At 37.3% G+C, this 22,620-nt stretch overlaps 1 protein-coding gene across 3 annotated transcripts; it reads right to left on the reverse strand.

Moving 5' to 3' along the window:
• Window positions 1-235: 235 nt before the first annotated feature.
• Window positions 236-12,956, reverse strand: LOC107701113 (large neutral amino acids transporter small subunit 4-like). Of its 3 annotated transcripts, none has more exons than XM_016503049.1 (15): window positions 12,844-12,956; window positions 11,903-12,140; window positions 7,880-8,174; window positions 7,640-7,695; window positions 7,452-7,528; window positions 4,676-4,768; window positions 4,457-4,590; window positions 4,165-4,358; window positions 3,910-3,957; window positions 3,636-3,653; window positions 3,251-3,383; window positions 3,018-3,150; window positions 2,004-2,077; window positions 1,756-1,879; window positions 236-1,657 (listed from the first exon to the last, which is right to left on the reverse strand). In XM_016503049.1, the coding sequence occupies exons 2-15, from the start codon at window positions 12,060-12,062 to the stop codon at window positions 1,496-1,498; spliced, it is 1,701 nt and encodes a 566-aa protein (XP_016358535.1). In that variant the 5' UTR covers window positions 12,063-12,140; window positions 12,844-12,956; the 3' UTR covers window positions 236-1,495. The 3 variants fall into 3 exon arrangements, with proteins under 3 accessions (XP_016358535.1, XP_016358532.1, XP_016358534.1); XM_016503046.1 differs by having other exon boundaries at window positions 3,910-4,053; XM_016503048.1 differs by lacking the exon at window positions 3,636-3,653 and having other exon boundaries at window positions 3,910-4,053.
• Between the last annotated feature and the right edge of the window lie 9,664 nt (window positions 12,957-22,620).

The following is a 22,620-nucleotide window of genomic DNA, read 5'->3' on the forward strand; positions in this document are numbered from 1 at the left end:
TTCCATCATTAGAAAACAGAATAAAATGTTTGGTTTGGTTTTGCATTTTTCTCCACTGGTTTTAAAGACGCCTGGTCAAATGTCAAATGACACTAACAATTTCGTCAGAGTAAACAAACTCATGCTTTTCTTTTCTTTTCTTAAGATATAAGATATATTTAATCATACAATGAATGTAATAGACACTATTATGATGTTTTCACTATAAAATAATAATACATGACAAAAATTAGCAATAATTACAAATTTTATTGAATATAATCCTCAACAGTAATGCCATATAGAATAATACATGAAGGTTTTTGAAAAAACAAACAAACAGCCAGTGCGACACTGAGATGTAAGTTAATCTAAAAAAAAACCTTTGCAAATAAGTCCATATGCATTGTCCATATGGTCTGTTAGATTTTGAAGAAATAAATACATACACACCATACCAACATTTCTACAGTATCTGTGGCTCCAGTCCTCCCATCAGCTATCATCAGCATCGCTAACTTCACTGTAAACCACACAAAAGGCACATTTGTGAGTTACGTTGTGCTTTCTATATGATATTTTACTTCAGAGGTCCATTATATTTTGATCTTATGATCAGTGACACATAAATGACTCAACACACTCTGAAATATCACAGAATGTTAGTGCAAGAAAGACAGAAAAAGGGAACTATGGGTCCTGAGGGGTTTATGGGACATGTGTTAAAAGTGCTGTTGTTGCCCTGACATCTTCATCACCTCGCAGATCAGTCACTCACTGCAGATCATAAGCATTTCAGCCTCTTTAATGTATGCATCTCATGCACATGTAGTGTAAAAACATATATGAAATGCATAAATTGTGGCTTTCATAAAGTACCTATGATCAAAAGTGATCAGATCTTTTTCATAAATACAACATTATTTCATAGAAAAATGTAAAAGGCCCTTTGTGGATCATTATGAAGGAAAAATGTGGTCTTTAGTGAATACAATTGCATTGCACCACAATTATTACAGTGAAAACTGGGGCTATAATGGTTTACACTGAAATCCTATGTGAAGTTTAGTTGAATGACTAGGGGTGTTTGGGTGTTCCTGGGCAAGACAGACAAACTGACATCATTACATCGTCTGTGCAGGCCAGGCTAGCTTCAGTCCTCCTCAAAAACGTCCAGTTGGCATAAACAGTGTATATAAAAAAGCATATACTAATATGCTGTATACTGAAATGCCCCTGGTTTAGATTATGGAGAAACAGTCAGGGTTGAAACTTTATCACATGTGTACATGCGTAACATAAAATATCTGTTTCAATTCAAATACAATGTCAAAGAAGAGGGGTGCCACATTTCCCATGTTGCTTCCTGTCTCTCTCATTCCTCTTTTCGTCTACTGAGTTACTCAATAAACCTCTAAGAAAGAGGCACAACAGTGTTTAATCGTCTCTGCGTTTGTGTTTTTGTCTAGCTGTGATGATATTCTCATGCCTCTGTTTTTCCCTTTATCTGCTTTCTTTATACAAATGCCTCTGGTACGTCAGTGCCATTGATTTTGAGATAGATTTTAGCATTATTTTCCTTCTCCTTCCTCTTTTTGTGCAGGGTTTTCCTGAAGTACAGTAGATAGAGTGGTAACAGGAAGCCCATCATGCTGAGAGCCAGCAGACCAACATTCACCTACACCAGCAAACAAAAACATACAGAGGAGGTCAAAACATGCCTGACGGGCATTTAATCCATGTAGCATTACTAAAGCTCTTTGCTGTGTGTCATACCCAGAGTGGGTCTCCCTTCAGTGGTCCCATCATAGCCATGAACAAAGGCTGCTGCAGCAGAGCGAACAGAGCGCTAACCAATGACTGCATTCCTGTCAGACTGCCGAACTGAGATGATGGGTACCTGCAGACACACAAACAGATTATTTGTTATCATATTACATTATTTAAATGCAGCTATTACTGACGAAAGAGATGATCACAAGCAGAACTTAATCATGTTTTACAGATAATATCGATAAACTCACACAGCAGCATAAAGTCCACCGATGGCTGAGTGGATGAAGCCTCTGACGATGGTGTGAAGGACAAACGAGAGCATCTGGAGAGAGATGACATAAGGTGACAAAATCAAACATTATAAACTTGTTTATTCTGTTGTTTCTTATGGTAAAATTAGCAGGTGACATGCTAGTTTCATAATTAGGCCACTAGGGGGAGATGCTGTACAGCTATGCAGACACTTCAGGTACCAATAGCAAGAAATAAGCCAGTTGCTTTTTTTTTCTGTGTACATACTACTCTTACTATTTCTGCTATATGGTATACTTGCATACTACTCCATATGAAAGAAATAATAATAGTATGCTATTCCAAATTTAGCAATAGCCTTCCTCTGCACAATAAATAGAATAGCATACTAACATACTACTCTTAATATTGCTGCAATATGTACTATGTTTACTGTGCACACTATACAAATACATGCACAGAATATCCATGAATATTACATTAGCAAAAAACTACAAAAAGTAGTATATAGTAGTATACAACTATGTTATTATTCATGTATTATATTATTTATTAATGTTTGAAATTAACTTTTATTTTCTGCATTTTTTTTTTTTTAGTTTTAGTAATGTTCTTTCCTCATTTTTATGTTTTATTTTTTTATTGTTTATATATATTTTTAATTTTAGTAATTTTAGTACTTTAACTTTTAACAGGCAACCTTTATAATTTTCGTTTACATTTTTTAAGTTTATTTTTTTCTTCCAAAATGTATGTTTTACTTGATTTCAATGACTGAAAACAAATTTTAATAGCTTTAGTTTTAGTCATATTTAACAATAACAACACTGGTAAACAACAGAGCGTACAGAAAAATTGATTTAAAAAAATCTTATACACTGCATACTGCATACTATTTAAAAAAAAAAACACTATGCATTGTGCAACATTAAATGTGTCAACCAGTAATATTCAGTAATATTGTCAAATGCCTGTCATATTGCGGGATTAATTCCGTACGCAACACACACCTGGAGAGGGAGGTTGGGAATTAGGCAGGTGATGCCAAAGCCGACGAGGAGGATGTTGGTGAAGATGAAGGCCCGTGTGGCGTTGGTGACTTTCTGAATCTGTCTGTCTCTGCGTTTGGGCTGGGGCTCGTCCCTGGAGACAAGGAGCAAATAGAGACTTTTTGAGCTTCAAACATGATTATTTTAAGTCACGTCTACATCCATAGATAACTCAAAAGTGTTTCATAACTTACTTGTTGGGCTCTTTTTCATTGATTTCTCCATCATCGCATTCCTTCAGCTTCCAGTCCATGATCTGACCGATGACCGGCGTCGTCATCAAGCACAAGAGTTGCATCATGCCAAAAATGGAGGTGTAGAGGCTCACTGAGAGAGCAAGAGAGAGACAGATTATAACACTGTGTAATAGATAACGTCTGAGGTTAGTTAATAACTACTCTGGTTAATGGCTGAGTTTATGGCACTCTGCAGGCTTGTGTATGCATTAATGCCCAGAGCACAGGTGGGCAGGGAGTGGGTTACGCTTGACGTGAGTACAGGAGAAGGTTAAATGTTAGAATAACAAGCTTTAGGGAAGACACGCTCTACTGGTTTCTACTGTGCTACTGAGATTCTTACCCAATTCCATTCTCTCAACTGCAAAAATAGTTAAAAAAAAAAGCAATTTAAAAGCCAGTTATAATGTCAATAGTGCCAGATTTTTTTCTGCATTTACATATCTGAATTATCATAATTAAAATGTTTTTTGTTTTTTTTTTTGCTCTGAAAATATGTTTTGGTGTGTTCACACATCAGAATTACTGTTTTTGTTTTTTTTTTATTTCCAAAAACATTTATGCTGCATTCTCAAATCAGAATTACCCTGAAAACACATTCAAACATGCTTATTCACCTGTGTTGAGATCTCCTCCGCTGAGGGACTCCAAGATATTGTTCATGGCTCCCATGTAGAAGATGAGACGCAGTTGAGTTACACACATGGTCACCAGACTCAACATGAAGAGAGGGCTGAATATACTCTGCATGAACGACTGAGCTGCATGGAAGAAAAGGAAAATGGAGTTAGTTTAAATTAGTTATTGGCCTGTCATATTAGCATATTTTCGGTCTTTTCTTGTGTCGGACCTGTTTAAAAATTGTCACTTACTTTCCTCCTTGGCCTCACACTGCAGTTCCAGGTCCATGGTGGACAGGCAGAGTTTGTGACCCTCTTTGGCTAGCTCTTTCTGCTTCTGAGTGTTATCCATGCTAAGACGCTTGCCCACTGTCGTCACCTGCTTATAAAACTGCTTTCCTGTAATCTTATGGTCAAATCCCAGCCAACTGAACTTGATCTTGACACTGGATAGATAGAGAGATAGAGAGATACAAATACAGAACGGGTGTCATATATTATAGATGTTAAATGTGTATGAGAAGGGTGTATGTGTGTTTCTTACGTGTAGTCCATGTCCTCGGGTCCAGGGAAAGGCTCCAAGGGCCAGTTGAAGAAGCAGTTGATGAATACCAGGCCTGCACAGCCCGCCCAGACCACCAGAATCGTGACGAAGGTCACACCAAGGTCATAGATCACCTGAAAATATAAACATTTATTATCTAAGAACATAATGCGCCATTATAATCACTTGTTTTTCACCCAATTGCTTAATCTAACAAACCTTGACCCCAGGAAAGGTGACAGCCGAGGAAGCGTACGAGCCGATCATGAGCGCGATGAAGGTGGCACGCAGGTCGCCAAACATGTTGGGCAGCTGGAAGGACACATGGGAACAGATTCAGTTGGTTAAATTAATTTTTAATTAATCTAATTTGTTTATTCATTTAAAATGTATATAACTCATAACAATCATACTTATTTAAATTAAAAATAATTTTTTTTAAGTTATTAAAAAAAAATTTAAATAATGCTTTTTTTATTATTTTAATATCATTTAAATAATCCATAACAATCCTGGCAAGAAAGAAAAATGTTCAGATTTTTTTTTTTATAAATACATTAAGAATATAATTTTATCTCATTTTTTATTATATCGTTATAATTATATAATTTATATGAGCAAAATCATGTTTATTTGTTCTATTTAAATTACATGTATTTTTAAGTTCTTTTTATTAATTATAATTTAAAATGTAATATTCTTATCCTATTCTTATTCAGACTGTGGCTATTCAGAGCATTGATATGAAGACAACTGATCCACAGTCTTTCTCTAAAAATGGCAACAGGCAAGGAGAGATGGCCAACAATTATGAACTGACGAAAGCACAGCAAATCAACAGTAAAAGCAGTCTCAGTTCAGAGGCACTGACTACAGCCGCAGAACGAGGTTGGGAGATTGAAAGAAAGAAATAAGAGAAAGAATAATTGACAGATGACAAGAAAACTAGAACACTACCAGTGGCCCCGAAATATTTTTGAACACTTAATCCACACTTCCTTTGTACTTTACTTTCGGTTCCTCATTGTCAATAAAACTGAAATAACTGGGGCAGTAAGAACTGAGGATTGATCCATCCAGTCTGAACCGGCTGAAGCCGAGTCTCTTTTATGACTCTAATTGGAGCACAGACTGGGGCAGCCTGCTCACAGTTATGCCTTGTTCCTGTGACAACAAATGGATGAGCAACAGCGAGTGTCCTGTTACATAAGAATGCATTTGAAAGTGTGTGATCAGCAGGTTTGTAATGGAAGAGTTGTGTTTTGTGAGAATTCCTGTCAGAACTGGTGTGAAGGTATTCTCCAAAATCAATTGTAATGCAACTTTGCCAACTCATTTACACTTCAAGGGAAAAAGGCAACATTGGCAAGCAAGAACGCTCCCATTATTAGCAACAAACCTTTGCATTAAGCCATCAATGTAATCTTCACATTTTGAGGCAGGTATCTCTTTTTAATTTTCTCAGTTCATGGCCATTAGCGTGTGGCAAAAAGTTAATTTTGGACTCTGGGTGTGAGTGTTCTTGTGAGTTCATGGTCAAATAGTTCCTCAGATCATGCTGAGTGCATGATAACCGCAGGCTATTCTTATTGGGTCAGCACACTGGATAGTACATCATCAGGAGTTAATGCATGGTACCAGTGCAGCAACAAGAGCGAGTCAGCGGGAAAAACTCTGAAGTAAGATGCACAGATGGGTCTAATGATTAATCTGCTGCACCACGCTTGAGAGACGCTCAAATAAGAGAGATTGAGGAAAAAGAGACATAGAGACGTCTAACTAGCCTGGATGTAGCAGGATCAAGGGCACCCGATGTAACAATTCAAGAATCAACCACTGAAAAACCCTTATTGGCTAAGCTGAATATCAAATGGGATGTATCCTCTACAATTTATATGGTGGATACAGTCCAAAATGTGTTTATGCAGTTTACGGTTAACAAAACACATTATTTTCCACATACTCATGGGCGTAGCTTGTGGGGGGGCCAGGGGGGCCTGGCTCCCCCATAGCGATTTAAGAATTGTACTAAATATTTATTTATAACGTTTTTTCTATGAAGTAAAAATGCATATAATGCAGTTAATAATACATGTAAAAGTGAATACGTAAAAGTTAATATATTTTAAATTGTTATTGTAAGTAAATTAATAAATCAAAACAAACTTAACGTCTCCCTCAATCTCATTTGCGTAAGAATTGTCACGTGACGAATCTGCATTTTGGTGGATAATAGATTTAACGGTAATGCTTGCCTGTTGTGTGGAATAAAATGATGTTCCCGCGTTTTTAACAACATACACGAACTGCAGAGAAATCTGGAGACAACGAAAAACTCAGATGAAGATATTAATGCTGTGCTTAATGATTCCGGACCCGGACAATCAGATAAAGGTGATCCACAGGACGCAGCCGGTTTAGCCGCACACTACTTTTATGCCGACCATTTACATCCAAATGTTATTTAATTTTCACAGAACACAACCTTTAAATAGATTTTAGAATATAAACCGTTTATCGTCTATTCAATAAGACTAAATAAAAAGTGTGCGCCTCATTGGTCCTCTTTTGGAAGGCCAAACAAAGTAGTTTCACATGGCGGGCTAAAGTGAGCGGTGGCGGCCTACAGTGAGGAACGGCCGGCGGGTTTGAGAATGGCGCGGCCGGCGGATTCGACGAAGGAGTGGCCGGCGACGTAGACATGTGGGGGCGTGTTAGAATGAGCCGTTTTAGGTAGGCATGGTTGACTCTTAACTTTTATAAAGAATATCTCTTTGGATTTGAGACTTTAGTCTTTGCAACTTTACAGATCTTCTTTATGCACCAAGAGCTTGTAACACTTCAAAGAGAAAGGAAAAATTTAAATCGCATCATATGACCCCTTTAATTAGCAATGTAAATATTACAAGCAACTTGGAGCAAGCAAGTTCAAACACATCAAAACACACACACACAAAAGAAGTGTACATTCATAAATAAGTTAACACACACTCACCGTAAGTGAAGTGAAGGTCATACACATTCCTCCAAAGCCATTAAAGGTCAGAGCGATGAAGATCAAAACAGACAGATCTAGTAAAAACAAGCAGATGTTAAATGATGGAATATTATCAGTATCTATTACAACATTGATGTCTGTTTCACTAAATATGGACACATAAATTGCATACATGATGTTCTTACCATTTGGGTTGCTGGCTCCATAAGCAATCATAAGGCACGAGAGGGCAAAGCAGGCACTGGAAATGAAGATACAACACTCAGATCAGTTGATAATGGAAAATTAAACACTTTTCTGGTCATTCGTCTGTATTGTGATCTGACCTTAGGATACACACTTAACACATTTTTCATTTCATTAATAACTTGTCCATCATGTGACTGGTATAGTAATGATATTGAAAAATTAAACACATGCTATACCTTCCAAGCAGACGGAGTTTGCGTGGGCCGTATTTGTCCATGACGATTCCGAGAGGGAGTGTGATGGCGCTGAGGAGGAAGGAGCCCACGGTGAAGGCCAAATTGAGCATCTCATCCTGTTCTTTACAGATGAGCCAGCCGTTCATCCTCAGATTGTCCTCTGGATGGTTTAGAGGGACCATCTCCACCCCACCATCATGTTGGGGAGACTGGAATTCGTCATATTCATATTCTTCATCATTCGACAGTGATGAAGGAACAGCTGGTAAGGAGAGGTTTGCAATCGAGCTATTTCCTTTGGGAAAGAAGGAAGAGAGGAGAGATGTAAAAGGCTAAGCTACCATGCAGCAGAAGCTACCATGTTCCAAAAATCAGCTTGAACACTGACTGATGTGACCTAATATCCAACCCATTTGAGTTGCACTACTCAACAGGTTACCATTTCTGCTAAATCATGTCAATAAAGAGAGAGAGAGTGAGAAAAGTCAGATGTTGGTGTAAAAAATGTTCACGCGTGCCCTTGCTGTGAGACTTATACTGTGACGTAAGCATCAGGTACTTGTAATTCTGGTTGCTGTCCAATCATGCAGATGCAACATGTGTGGACTCCCATACCTCATCATAGTTCTTTGAATTTCCTGGCTGGGGTTTCTCAAAACTTGCACTCTACAGCCTTGTCAACACACCATGGGTGGAACGGTCAGTGGATTAAGGTAAGGACATTCCAACATTGCTTCAAGATTTCAGAATTGTCTGAGCATTTTATATAAACAAGTACACCTGAGAAGGTCATCACTTACTCGCCTTCATGTTGTTCCAAACCTGTATGAGTTTTTTTCTTCTGTGGAACATAAAAGAAGGTATTTTGCAGAACTTTGGGGTCCAAGCAACATTGACTTTTGTTGTATGGAAACTCAGACATTCTTCAAAGTATCTTCTTTGTTTTCCACAGAAGAAAGAAAGTCATGAGCTACCCCTTTAACTTGTAGCTATGGTGTCCATTTAGTGAAAATGCACAAATACTTGAACTTCCAAATGACTAACCGAGTTTCACCACTGAACAGCATGGCTAGACCCGTATAAACCAGCCTGGAATGAATTCTGGTTTAAGCTGGTCTTCTCAGCTGTTCTCCAAGGTGTCTGAGATAAACAGCAATAAAATGCTTGGAATGAGGAATCACCATTATGTGGTCTCAGTAAAACCTGAGATAAGGGCTGGGAATGATAGAAAGAAGAAAGATGAACATTTGCTCTTCCTTTATCTTGTTCTGCTGCAGGAACAATGTTTATAATCGTCCTTTTGGACTATTGGACAATCCTGTTCCATATTATCTCACCACACACATACAGTATCTCACAGAAGTGAGTACACCCCTCACATTTTTGTAAATATTTTATTATATCTTTTCATGTGACAACACTGAAGAAATTACACTTTGCTACAATGTAAAGTAGTGAGTGTACAGCTTGTATAACAGTGTAAATGTGCTGTCCCCTCAAAATAACTTAATAACCACACAGCCATTAATGTCTAAACCGCTGGCCACAAAAGTGAGTACACACCTAAGTGAAAATGTCCAAATTGGGCCCAAAGTGTCAATATTTTGTGCGCCCACCATTATTTTCCAGCACTGCCTTAACCCTCTTGGTTCCTCTCGTTGATAGCAGAGGAGCGGATCCAGCGAGAGCTTGATGGGGCGACGCGGAATGAAAAAGGATTTTTTTTTTTAGGAGTCGTGGTAGTAGAGGCGGCGCAACTATAACGACATGTGAATAATCCCGCCCCCTCTAAAGCGGTACTGAACTGCAGTGGAAACGCAAACCGTGCCGAGTCGAGCCAAGCCGTGCCGTGCCGTACTGAGCCGTACCGAGCCGAGTCGTACCACGCAGTGGAAAAGTGCCATTAGGGGTGTACTCACTTTTGTGGCCAGCGGTTTAGACATTAATAGCTGTGTGTTGAGTTATTTTGAGGGGACAGCAAATTTACACTGTTATACAAGCTGTACACTCACTACTTTACATTGTAGCGAAGTGTCATTTCTTCAGTGTTGTCACATGAAAAGATATAATAAAATATTTACAAAAATGTGAGGGGTGTACTCACTTCTGTGAGAAACTGTACATACAGGTATAAACTACTGATACCGAACCAGGTGACACTCAATTAATAGCTGCTGGCTCACTGGAGACATATATAGATAATCAGACCTGACCTTATACTAATCTGGATATTTTTCCATCCTATATGTAAGTATGACGTTTCTCTGAAAAATGCTAAATGTGGTTAGAAAAATAACACTTTCCTGGAGAAGTGTGAGTAAATTAGACCAAAATCTTTCTTTCAGACCTCAAGATACCACCCAGTGGCATTATTGGTGTGGAAACAGTGACTTTGCTATAATTATCCACTCAGCTGTGCCAGTGTCATCCTGATGACGCACGTGCCTTCCTTCCACAACAAAGAGGAGGTTTCCAACTCCAAGCGTGCTTTAGAACTGAGTGCAGAATATTCTGACATGTTTGGCACCTGGTTGTGAACTTTTTAACGCTACATGAAGGGTTGGGTTTTACTTCGACTGCTAAGAACTGAGGCTTGCTCTGGCTTCTTTTCTAAACTGAGCTGATGTGTGAACAGTGTTCCCACTGTAAACATTACAAAAGATGCACCAAAGATTGTGTACGTAGGCCACACTGATGTGCAAATGTGCAAGTCACACCTGGAGAGATAACAGTCACCTGGTCTCAGCAAAAAAAAAAAAAAACAGGTCGGGAGTCTGTGCATTCAATCGAAGAGTTGATAGAGGAGCATACATGAACCTACTGTACTAAACCACAAGAGTCCTCACATGCTTCGCATCATTCAAAATGGTCAAAGACTAATGCCTCAAGATATTGTCCTTTGAGACTTATCTGTGGACTTATACTGTCTTGAACACAGATGATTTTTGCTGAGACAGTCTTATTACGTCACAATAATGTGACTGACCGAAAGGGCAGTCAAATCAGCTGAATAATGCCAAAAAACGGGAACTATGACAGCAGCAAAAGGGAACAATAAGCACTTTTCCATGCAAAAATGCCATGCCAAGCAGACAGACAGACACGTAAGATGCCCACCACTCCACCCAGAAGAAGTTTTATTCCTAGATCTACCCAAACGATAAGCCTCCTACTGTTTCCTTCACAAACAACTCTTTTTCTCATCTTCTGCCCATCCTCTACCCCCTTTTTTCTTGTCTGCCTGGGAATTTCAAACCAGCTTTTGTGGTTAAATAGGTCTCAATGTCCTCATCTTTTATTAAATCAAGCCCAAAATGCCTGAGAGAGAACAGGACAGTGATAAAAGGGCATTACCAGCCACAAAAAGACTGAAACATGTTCTAATGTGATGCTAATCAATACCAAAGAGAGTTCAATCAATCAATTATGAGCAAATCAGCAGGTCTGCGGTTCTAACTGAGATGATAAACATCTTAATTTACATCTGACAGGCGGTAGGCCTCTCAATTTAAAGATGCACTTGATTAGGTCAGGATCCCTGTGGAAAGCCTTTCAACATTCCTATGTTTTACTGTGACTACCAGCTGATTTAATGGAAGTCTGTGGTGTCTGTGGTTGTGAGGCTCCTGTGGCAAAACGTCATTCTTCCTCCTTAGAGAGTGTAACCACAAAAGTGTTTTGCTGTAGAGCGCAATTATTTACTCCACATAAAACTCTACTGTCAGTGATGGATTACTGTACAATACACATGTGACTTTAAAAGTAGGATCTTTCAAGTACTATCAGATACAGTCTTTGTTTCAACGTCAGATTGGAACGAAGGGATGGATGGAATTTGCCAATATGCGTAGTGACAAATAAAACACACTCATGCATTAAATTAAATTCTTTCATAGGTAAGATCACAAGCTTGACTTGCGGACCATGTAACCTAAATGTTCCTCAATGGCTCTTCTAAATTGCTGCAAAGTTTTCTTGAGTTCTTGTTCTTTATGTTACATTATATTTAAGAAGGATTCTTACCTTGGTCTGTGCAGAGGTATGAATAGAAGCCCTCAGACTTCAGCATGATGAGTAAGGAGCCCCAACCCAGCAGAACGGCCGAGAAGAGCAGGTTTTCAATGATGGCTGTTATTGCCATCCACCAGCGGCGGGCAAATGCCGTGGCTAGAGTGGGTGCCATGGCTGCAAGGAGTAGGATAGCAGACAGATAAGAGGAAAAGGGTGGTCGACAGTGTCTGGTGGAATCAACCCTCACAATCTGTGGATAAAGTAGAGAGAGAGGTGTGTTGAAGTCATTTTAATGTAATGACCAAGTTAAACATTTCTGCATGGGATGAAATAGAAGCATACTGCAGACAGAACTAAAATGAAGACAGTCCTAAAAATTGAGTTCTTGAACTCTTATTAAGACGTGTGAATGAGCCTCTAAAGCCACTTCAAAGACTCACACGTTCTTTGTTATGCATATCACTTTCAGAGTCAGTTCTTTCAAAGTCATTCAGGCTGTTTTGCAATACAGTGTAAGAATAGTGACAGGGAGGGGTCCCAAAACTACAAAATTCACATTACAACAGATCCCACACATTGATTAGATGCAAAATATCAAAAAAGAGAGCTATTCAAGCTACATAACACATTATGACATTATCTTAGGCTTATCTTAGTGTGACTTGTATTTCAAACACACATGCATTATTATTCTTATTAAAGTTTAGCACTTTTTGAAATGGAATTTTAATGTAAAATTAACATTTAGTGCGTGAAAGAATAATATTCTTTGTCTTAAAGTGTAACAAACTAACTGTAGTGAAACAAACTAACTGTATTACTACTATTATTTGTACTATTAACTATAATACACAAGCATTTGCTTAAAATAAAATAAAAAATAGTATAAATAAAATAGGCCTATATACTTATAAAATAATATATAGTTATAACAAATAAAACAAAACACAAACCTTTGAGAGGCAGGCAAACAAGTTTTGTAGCCCTTCAGTACAGAGTGGTCTTCCCCTTGCTGCCTTTGCTCTCTCCCTCTTCTCCTCTCTCTGTGCCTCCTGCAGTTACCGGCACTTAGCCTACTGAGAGCTTGTTTCACTGCAACTGACGAATTTGTAGCGGTTTCATGTGGGAAAGCATTGAATCGTTTCTATTGGCTGCATCAGGAGGCTGAGTGCACCTATCAGCCAATCAGCTGCGAGTCTGCCGCTGCATTGAAAAATGAACAGGTGAACTAGATGTTTATCTGCAATTCTGCATTTGAAGAAGCAGGTGAATTGGGCTCGATTTTGTACAGGAAATAGTTTTTAGATTTGACGCCTCATTAAACGGAAGGTCCTTTTTATCATCAATGCTGAAATCAATATTTTCGACTGAGTTTATTGATTATAGAGTTATTTCCTAAACTGCATATTAGAACTAGCCAGGAGGTGAGTTATGAGGTGAATGAAGATGTAACAACCTCTAAGACAGTACAGCTATTCAGGTAATACGTTGACATAAAATCATTGTTTTATGTCACTGTTTTATGAACTTGTTTTTCTTTAACTATGAGGACACGGACGAGAGGAGGTGATATGCTGAATTGCAAAATGCAGATAAGACAGCAAAAACAAACTAGCAAACTGTGTCATCGCCAGAAGTCAACAAAAACAGCTCGAAGTGTCTGAAATAGTGACGTTAAAGGATGTGTTACTAAACACATGATACTGCTTCACTCACAAACCACATCTACTGAAGAATTATACCATGGTAACCTATTTTCTGACAAACCATAGCTACAAGCATGCTATCCATGCCGAAAACCCAGGTTAAGCTGGTCTTCTGGACTTTTTGGCAGAAATGTATGGTTCCCATGAAAAAGTACTCTTAAATGTATTAAAAATGTACTTGAAATTCACATAGTATATTTATAGGCTAGTACAATTGTACTCCTAACATGCTTACCTTAAGTGCATTAAATATATTTTAAATAATATAATATATTAAAATAATATATTTTTAAAAAGTATACTAGAAGTATGTTGGTAATAAATATATGCTTAGTTACGCTTTTAAGAAATATGCTAAAACACAAGTATACGTTTTGTGACATTTTTGTATATTTACAGAAAACATACTTATTTTAATCCTACCTAAAGTATATTTTATGCTTACTTTGTAAAAGAACGTAGTAAAATTATACAGCTTTTAGTGGGTTTAAAGTATATGTCTCTTATTTATAACCATACGTAGACCTACTGCAGGGGTGGTGATAGGGCGACGCAAAACCAAAGTACTAAAAGGACTGATTTTTTTCTATCACACATTCAACCACAGCTATCACTGTTCTAGACTGTTTGTTCTGCCTCTGGATGTATAGTCCAATCAGCATCAAGTCACATTATGTGGAGTCCCAACCCTTTTTGGGCGATTTCACTCTGGCCGAGAATCACCCCATACACTGTAAGTTCCATACAGTGCCTGCAGTTCGAAGAAAAAGAAAGAAAAAAAAGAGTCTTTGGCCCTGTCCCAAATCGCACCCTCAACCCTCGCGGTATTCCTCTGAGTCCACACTTATGTGACATAATGCCACTTTGATTGTCGGGTAAAAGTCTGCTGCGGAGCTCGCCTCAGTGCAGGCTCGGCAGAAGTGCGCATCGAGGGTGCATAGCGGCCACAAAGGGGGCGCTCGTGAGCACACTTCTGAAAGCTAAAATGACGAATGGGACACCCTGCGGTCTTGTGGTCTTCTTAACGGACACGTGCACGTGGTGTACATTGTAAGTCTGCAAGACTGCAAGTGCACATGAACTGTGCCATTTGCCCTGTCTCACATTGCACCCTAAACCCTCGCGGTCTTCCTCTGAGTCCACACATTCGTGACATAATGCCGCTTTGATTGTCAGGTAGAAGTCTTGCTGCGGAGCAGACTTCTACCTGACAATGCGGGCTCGGCAGAAGTGCGCATCAAGAGTTCATAGCGGCCGCAAAGGGGGCGCTCGTGAGCACCCTTCTGAAGCTAAAATGACGATTGGGACACACAAACGCGGCGGCCATTGTAAGTCCGCAAGTGCACATTAAGTGTGCCATTTGGGATAGGGCCTGTGACTGCAATGCAATCTCTGTAAGTTCCGGGAGGGCTAGCACTAACGTGCTTTCGTCATCATACGTAACCTTAACTTGTGCAGCGATTGGTGGGAACAAACATACCTCTATTAATAAGAACTACGAAGTCAGGACTAGTCTGTATGGGTTGAATAAAGCAAACCAGTATCTCACCAGTAAAGCTTAGATAGATGACAACTGTAACGGAGGTAAAGAATATTACAGTGACATACTGTACAGCAATCGTACACCATTAGACACACGAGTCTGTTATTAATGTGCAAACAAACAGACCGTGTGTGTGCGCTTTTCAGTATGGTCTCATGTCTCATGGCAAGTGTTTTATAAGGACACTCGCTGGAGAAGTGTGTTTTTATAGGAGTTTGCTGCAGTCATATGGGCATCAACACTCACAGAGGAACCATTCACTGGTCATGTTGAGCCTCCTTCAGATCACCACATTCGACAAATTCAGAATGTTTTTATTTGCTTTTTTGATTTGTGTTTGGCTCTGTTTAATAATTCAGAATGGATCTGTATATATCTATATACAGTCAGGTTAAGGCGACTGGTATTGGTCTATTGGCATCTCCGTGTGCTCCTGTTTGGTATTGCAGCTTGACAATGCTCTAAACAAATGTAACATTTATTTTTTCCTCAAAGTTTTTCTTGTTGCACTGTATACATAAACTGTGAATTATGAAAAAAAATATATATATATATATTTTTTTTTTTTTTTGAAAAATTTTGTGGGAATTATCCTCAATCTTGAACTTGGTCAAACAATTACCTTTATTTAAAATGTTTCAAGTCTTAAGAATTTTCCTTTTGTTACTGGGATAAATCATACCGGAATGTATGCTAAAATTGTTGGATGTGGCGCCGTACCTAGAAAATGTTCCACCAGCCGCCACTGACCTATACTGAAATATATTTTAAATATGTAATGAACATAAATCAAATTTTTCAAAAGGAAGATATCTTGCAAAACATTTTTAACATTTTAATATATTCTATAAAGTATATTAATTCACTCACACATAAATACATTATAGCTAGGCCTTTAAAATATACAAATGCATTCTTACTTTGTACCAACTTATAATGTATTTTAAATATAATTTTGTTGACTATGCCTTAGTAATTAATTAGCATACTTAAAATTAATATGTTGTTCGGTTTTACTTGTTTGTATTCGTAAAAGAATACTAGGTGTTTTGATACAATTCAAATACATTTTAATTTCACTTTTAAATACATAACATTATACATTAATTGTAATAGGCTACTGTTTAACTGTACTTTCCAGAAGCATTTCAACATCGTATCATTTTAAGTGTATAATAAATCATTTTTCCAAAGATACGCTTAATATCCATATTTATTTACTTGCTTATGTTCCTAAATTCAAACAAGCTCAACCTACTGCATTTTGTGCATTTGTGGTTAAAAATTATATAAATTCAATCTTTTTTAGAAAATTATCGATCATTTCACTAGATAAGACCCTTATTCCTCAGCTGGGATCGTGTAGAGCCCTTTGAAGCAGCATTGAAACTGCAATTTGGACCATTATATGGAGAAAAATCCTGGAATGTTTTCCTCAAAAACCTTAATTTCTTTGCGACTGAAGACAGAAAGACATGAACATCTTGGATGACATGGGGGTGAGTAAATTATCAGGACATTTTTAGGTGAAGTGAAGTAGTCCTTTAAGAGAGAAGACATCTGAAACTGCTGAGGCTGAGAAGGTTTTGATTATATTACCCACCAGGTACATTGTAATGTCATTGTTAAAAAGAAAACAAATTACTAATCATCATTTGCCTGACTTTATTTTTAATTTGTTGTTTTCAGATCAGCTGCTGTTGCAATAGAAGACAAATGAAGTGCCGTCTGAAATTTTCATCTAAAATGTGCATTTTTATCAGGCTCCTCTATTTATGTTCATTTATTTCACTTTAATGCATAGAAAAGGGCCTATGCATTTCCATTAAATTAAAATTATAGAACCTAAACATAGGAACCTGATAAAAATGCTATTTTTAGAAGAAAATTTCAGATGGCACTTAGAGGCTTTTGCATCTGAACTCTTCAAACTGAAATCAGATCAGAGAGATGAGCAAAGAAGAGAGTGGTAAGCATGTTTTGATCTTATATCAATGAATCTCAAAGCTGACATATTTTCTAATAAAATGACTATTGGGACCCTGAGTGTCATGCTAAATGTGTTTGGCTAACTCGAGTTTGTAAAAAAAAAAAGCACTTTTCACCTCTATGCTTTATTTTTTATCAGTAACTTCTTTATGTGTGTGTGCAGAAAATTGCATTGTGATTCATTTTTATTCAGTGATGGAACATTCATAGTGTACTTTCCAGTAGTATAACAGAAACTTTCTACAAATTGATTGAAGTAGTTCTATTATAGCATCCCCCTGATCTTTATTTGAATTTATTATAATTATTTTGGACAAGAGTTTATATGCTAAAAAAGCTGCTGTGCTTTTTATATGTACTCAAGGAATGTATTGTTGTAATGTACACAAGATATAGTACATTAAGATGTGAAAGTGTGTGTATGTGTGTCATGCAAGTTCAATGATTTTTGTACTTTTTAATATACAATTTTAGAAGGCTGAAAATAGCTTTATAACAAACTAATAGTGTACTACTAATGCATTGAGCTGATATGCTATTGAAAATGTTCTTGAAGAATATTAAAGTCAGGCTTAAAATATAACTGTACTTCAATAAGTATAAAAGTGTATTTTAAATAATGTAAAGAAGTACAATTAAATTACACTAAAGTTACTTGAAGTTGTTCCATTTTAACACAACTAAATATATTAAAATGTACTGTAATTAGCTTAAAGTTCATCTTAAGCATATCTTAAAGAACACTTAACATATTTAAAGTTGTTCAAAATAATACATTTTTTATGCACTTAGTATAGTAAGGCCTATAATAAAAATAAGTGCATCGATATTACAACTTAAGTGTATTTTTTACCTGGGAATTACTGTGATGGTTACAACCATGCTGATTTGTTGTCACTTAGCGATAATAACGGAGATTTTAACATTTTACATGCCAGAAATGGGTTTTATTGTTGTTTTATTGTTTATAAACTTTTTCAGCAGTACACACCCGGTCACCCGGGCTACAGCAGACCGGGTGTAAATCAAGTTGTTATTCTCGAAACACGTCGCCCTTCTCGGAAACCGGCTCTGACAGGCGCAAAGTATTACTTTCAATCTACTTATAGAACTTGATACAAACATGAAACGTCACATTTTCGTCACAGCTGCACTCATAGTAGTCTGGTGTTTTCGATTAAATCATTGCACAATCAAATGTATTGATCAACCTAATCAGAAAGAACTGGTATTTGCCTATCACTGCCATATCAATATGACAGTCAGACTCACACACACACATACAACCGTTTATCTTGTAAACGTTTATCAAACTGTTTACAGCAGGAGATATTATTTGAAAAAAGTTATTAAAATTAATAGGCCTATATCTATTTTCCTAAATAGTGGTACATGATTCACTCAAAACAAGCAATGATTAATGGCAGGGAAACGATGTGTGTCAGTAAGCCTATTTATTTGAATGAGGTTTGCATTCTTTCCCAGTGAGCTGATGGCCTGTTTCAAGTATGTGATCAATACTTCAGCTTTATCACTGTAAAGAGTAAACACCTGACCAGGGAGTTCAGGCCTATTAGGCCTACCTTTGAAAAACAAAGGCACAGGTTTGGTAAGAAAATAGGAACCATTCACAGGTGTTGACTAGAATTCTAAGCAGTTTCTCGAGGACTTTAAAGTCAAATGTTTACTGGCAAGGTTAACTTCTTTACATCATAATCCTTAACTGGGTAAGGTAACATGCCTACATGATGAACTACTTTGAGTTGAGAACTCCAAGCTCTGATCTCAAAATGAACACATCAAACGAACCAAGAGGAACAAAAACAACAACTCACCCAGTTACATAAGCTCCAATCAGCTCACTCTTGTTTTTTTCACTTTGACGCCGTCCTCTGTGGTTTTAGTTCCTTCTCACGTTGGTCTAAAGGAGCCTTGTGAAATTCATGATTTTACCATTTAATGTCAGTAACAATAACAATGATGTAGATCTTTATTCCAAGAACTTCAAACAAAATTGAAAGCAAATGCTCATTAACATATCTTAATGAAGGTGTAAGGAAAATAACCAACCTCTTCTCTCACTAGGTGGTCTTGCAATAAGTTTCACATTTGAATGTTGATAGTTGTTTCATTTTGATACATAAAAACTTGCCCATTAGCAATACATTATTTAAAATCACTCTAAAACAATATATATTAATTTATATATTTCTTCAATTAATAGAATATGTGTAAATTACTCTTACAAAATCTAAATATTTCCCCTTTATTTATTATCATAAGATTTGTAAGCTAACAGAAATGTATGAAAACTAGATTTTTCGTGATGATGAAAATTGTGCCTTTATTGTAACTTCAGAAGTACAAATAATCAGCTTTTTTCTTTTAAATTTCACCACCGTTCAAAAGTTTGGGGTTAATACAATTGTTTTAATACTTTTATTCATGAATAAATGAATGCAGCAAAGGCATATTAAATTGATCAAAAGTGACAGTAGAGACATAGGCTACGTACAGTGTTACAGAAATTTTCTATTTCAAATAAAGCTGTTCTGTTACATTTTCTATTCATCAAAGAATTCTAAAAAAGTATAATGCTTTCCCCAAAAACATTAAGAAGCACAGCTGTTTTCAACATTGACAGTAATAAGAATTTTTTCAGCAAATCAGCATATTAGAATGATTTCTGAAGGACCATGTGACTGAAAACTGGAGTAATGATGCTGAAAATTAAGCTTTGTCAACACAAGAATATATTACATTTTTAAATATGTTAAAATAGAAAATGGTTTTTGTAAGCTGTTATAATATTTCACAATATTACTGTTTAACTGTATTTTTGATCAAATAAATACAGCCTTGGTGAGCATTACAGACTTCTTTCAAAACCATTTAAAAATCCTACAGGCCCTAAATTTTTGAACGGTACAGTGTTAGAAATAAATCTTTTGAGACTGTGGTGAAGTAGTATATGTCCACAGAAAGATCAACATATCAGTCTGAGCATGAATGCTGTGAGCAGAAAGCAAAGGATGCTTAAATCTCTCCTCACTCTGCCACCACCTTGGGAAGAAAAGAACACATATCTCAAACATTACAGTATATCTCCAAACCGTGAGTCCACATTTGTGAAATAAAGGCATAAGAGACAAAACCAATAAACCAAAGCTGTAACTCACCTGATCGGGGTTTGACAATAAAAGTCGTGCAGAAGCCAAGTTCCATTGACCTCTGCCACCATCTCCAACATCTGAAATGATCCTGAGATCATGTCATACACATCAGTACGGTGAGCCTCATCCGCCTGAGTCATTATAATGGTTGAGTTTAGTGTTTGAAAACTGCTTGCAGAACACACTGCAGTAATTTGACTGAAAATAAAATAAAATAAATTATTTTATTTTATTGAATCTGATTGTGTATATAATTGTGCACCTTGTAGGTGAAGGTCTCAGCATGAAAATGGACGGTGTGAATGTCTGCTTCATTGCCCATCCCAAACAGGTACCAAACCACCCTTTCTCCCTCCATCATGAAGGTTTGCATAGAGCTTCCCATTGATCCCTGTCAAGTGGCAGAAAAAAGAAGCAAAGTTTGGTATTGTGTAACTCTGCCTGAAACAAAATGACAGTAATGTACAGTGATTCGTTTTTTTCTGTGATGTGTGTCATTCATGTACTCTTTTCCTACTTTTACCTCTGATGTGTAATTCCACTCAATCCATCAAATATCAAACAATGCCTCCTAGTGGTCATAATTTGACTTTTTTTGAGACTTTAATTTTTGTGAGTATTACTGCAAAATGCCTGTTGCATTTACTTGTGACCTGTGATCTCTCACCATACATCTTGTTGCTTTACTGAAACTCGGCATCTCTCAGAAGAGGTTTTGAGCTATTGTAGTAGGATTGAATGTTTTCCTCCAGGTACCAGGATTTATTCTCATCGAACACCATGAAAATGAGCAAATTCTCTATTCACATCCGTTCTCTGTCTGTCTTGGTTCAGAACACCCCTCCTGCAGATTATTAACGGCCCAATCAGACCACTGGCTGTGTCCTATAAAATATATTTAAAAAAAATCTTATTATTATTATTATTATGTTACATTCAGTAAGGAATTAAAAGTCTGTTTGCATTACGAAGAGCTTTACCTTAATAAAGTCCACAGTTGAGCGGTAGGCAAATGCAATGCAGTTTGGGTCAGACATGCCTGGGCCAGATTTCACTGGAATGATCCGCTGGTAGTTAGTCATATGTCCTGCAGTAACGAGTTTTTACATTCACAAGAATATTATGTCACTCGTGTAATGGGTAAATGGATATATGAATGTCCCATTTAAAGTCTAAGCTGTAGCTGGCATAATCTCTAGTTACCTTGGGATATTGACATTTTTAATAATAGTTTGAATTATTATTTTTTAAATTTATGTATAAGACAAACCACATGCACGGTCGCTAAGTATTTTATGTGCCTTTATATTTCACAGTCCATTTTCGCTGATGTAGCACAGTTATTTGCATTTCAAAATAGTTCATTATTATTTTATTTTGAAAATAGACACAAAAGCAACACATTCCCTTAAAAAGCGTGAAAAACAGAAAAAACACTTATTCTAAGTTGAGAGTGAGACGCGGAAGCGTCAATAAGAAGCTGGATTCAGCCTCGTGAGAAAGCGGTTGTCCAGCGGTTTTATTCGTGTGCACATGTGACGTGGTGGCATGGCAGAAGCCAGTATTTCAGTGACTCCAGACCAGTTCTGCTGTCCAGTGTGTCTGGATCTCCTGAAGGAGCCAGTGGCTCTTCCCTGTGTATTACATACTGCTGGAATCAGCATGATGAGAAGGGAACCTACAACTGTCCCCAATGCAGACAGACCTTCACTCCAAGATCTGTACTGGGCAAGAACACCATTCTGGCTGAAATGGTGGAGAGAAACTGGGGGAGACAACACCTCAGCCTGCTGCTCCCGCGCAATGTTATGCTGGTCCTGGAGATGTGGAGTGCAACGTCTGCACTGGAAGAAAACGCAAAGCCGTCAAGTCCTGCTTGATGTGCATGAACTCTTACTGTCACATTCACCTTGAACAGCACGAGAATTTCTTCAAAGACAAGAAACACCATTTGATGGAAGCAACTGAACGGCTCCAGCAGATGATCTGTAAGAAACATGACAGACCTATAGAGGTTTTCTGTCAAACTGACCAGGAGTGTATTTGCATGATGTGTATGCTGGACAAACACAAAAATCATAAGAACAGCTGCTGCAGAGAGGACAGACAAACGGGTATGAATGTTTCATTTTACTTTTTAAAAAAAGGGTATCCAGGAGATATAGTAACTTAAATAGATATTTCACCACATAAATGTATTTTAGTTAATAAATAATGTGATTGAAGCCTGAAATGAAAAAGGTTAGGCAAAATAAGCTATGGCTTCAGCCTACACATTTTCAGTTGATGTGTAAATGATGTATAATTATTATGACATGC

The sequence above is a fragment of the Sinocyclocheilus anshuiensis genome, unplaced genomic scaffold (assembly GCF_001515605.1).
Source record: "Sinocyclocheilus anshuiensis isolate Anshui unplaced genomic scaffold, SAMN03320099.WGS_v1.1 scaffold907, whole genome shotgun sequence".
Lineage (NCBI taxonomy): Eukaryota > Metazoa > Chordata > Actinopteri > Cypriniformes > Cyprinidae > Sinocyclocheilus > Sinocyclocheilus anshuiensis.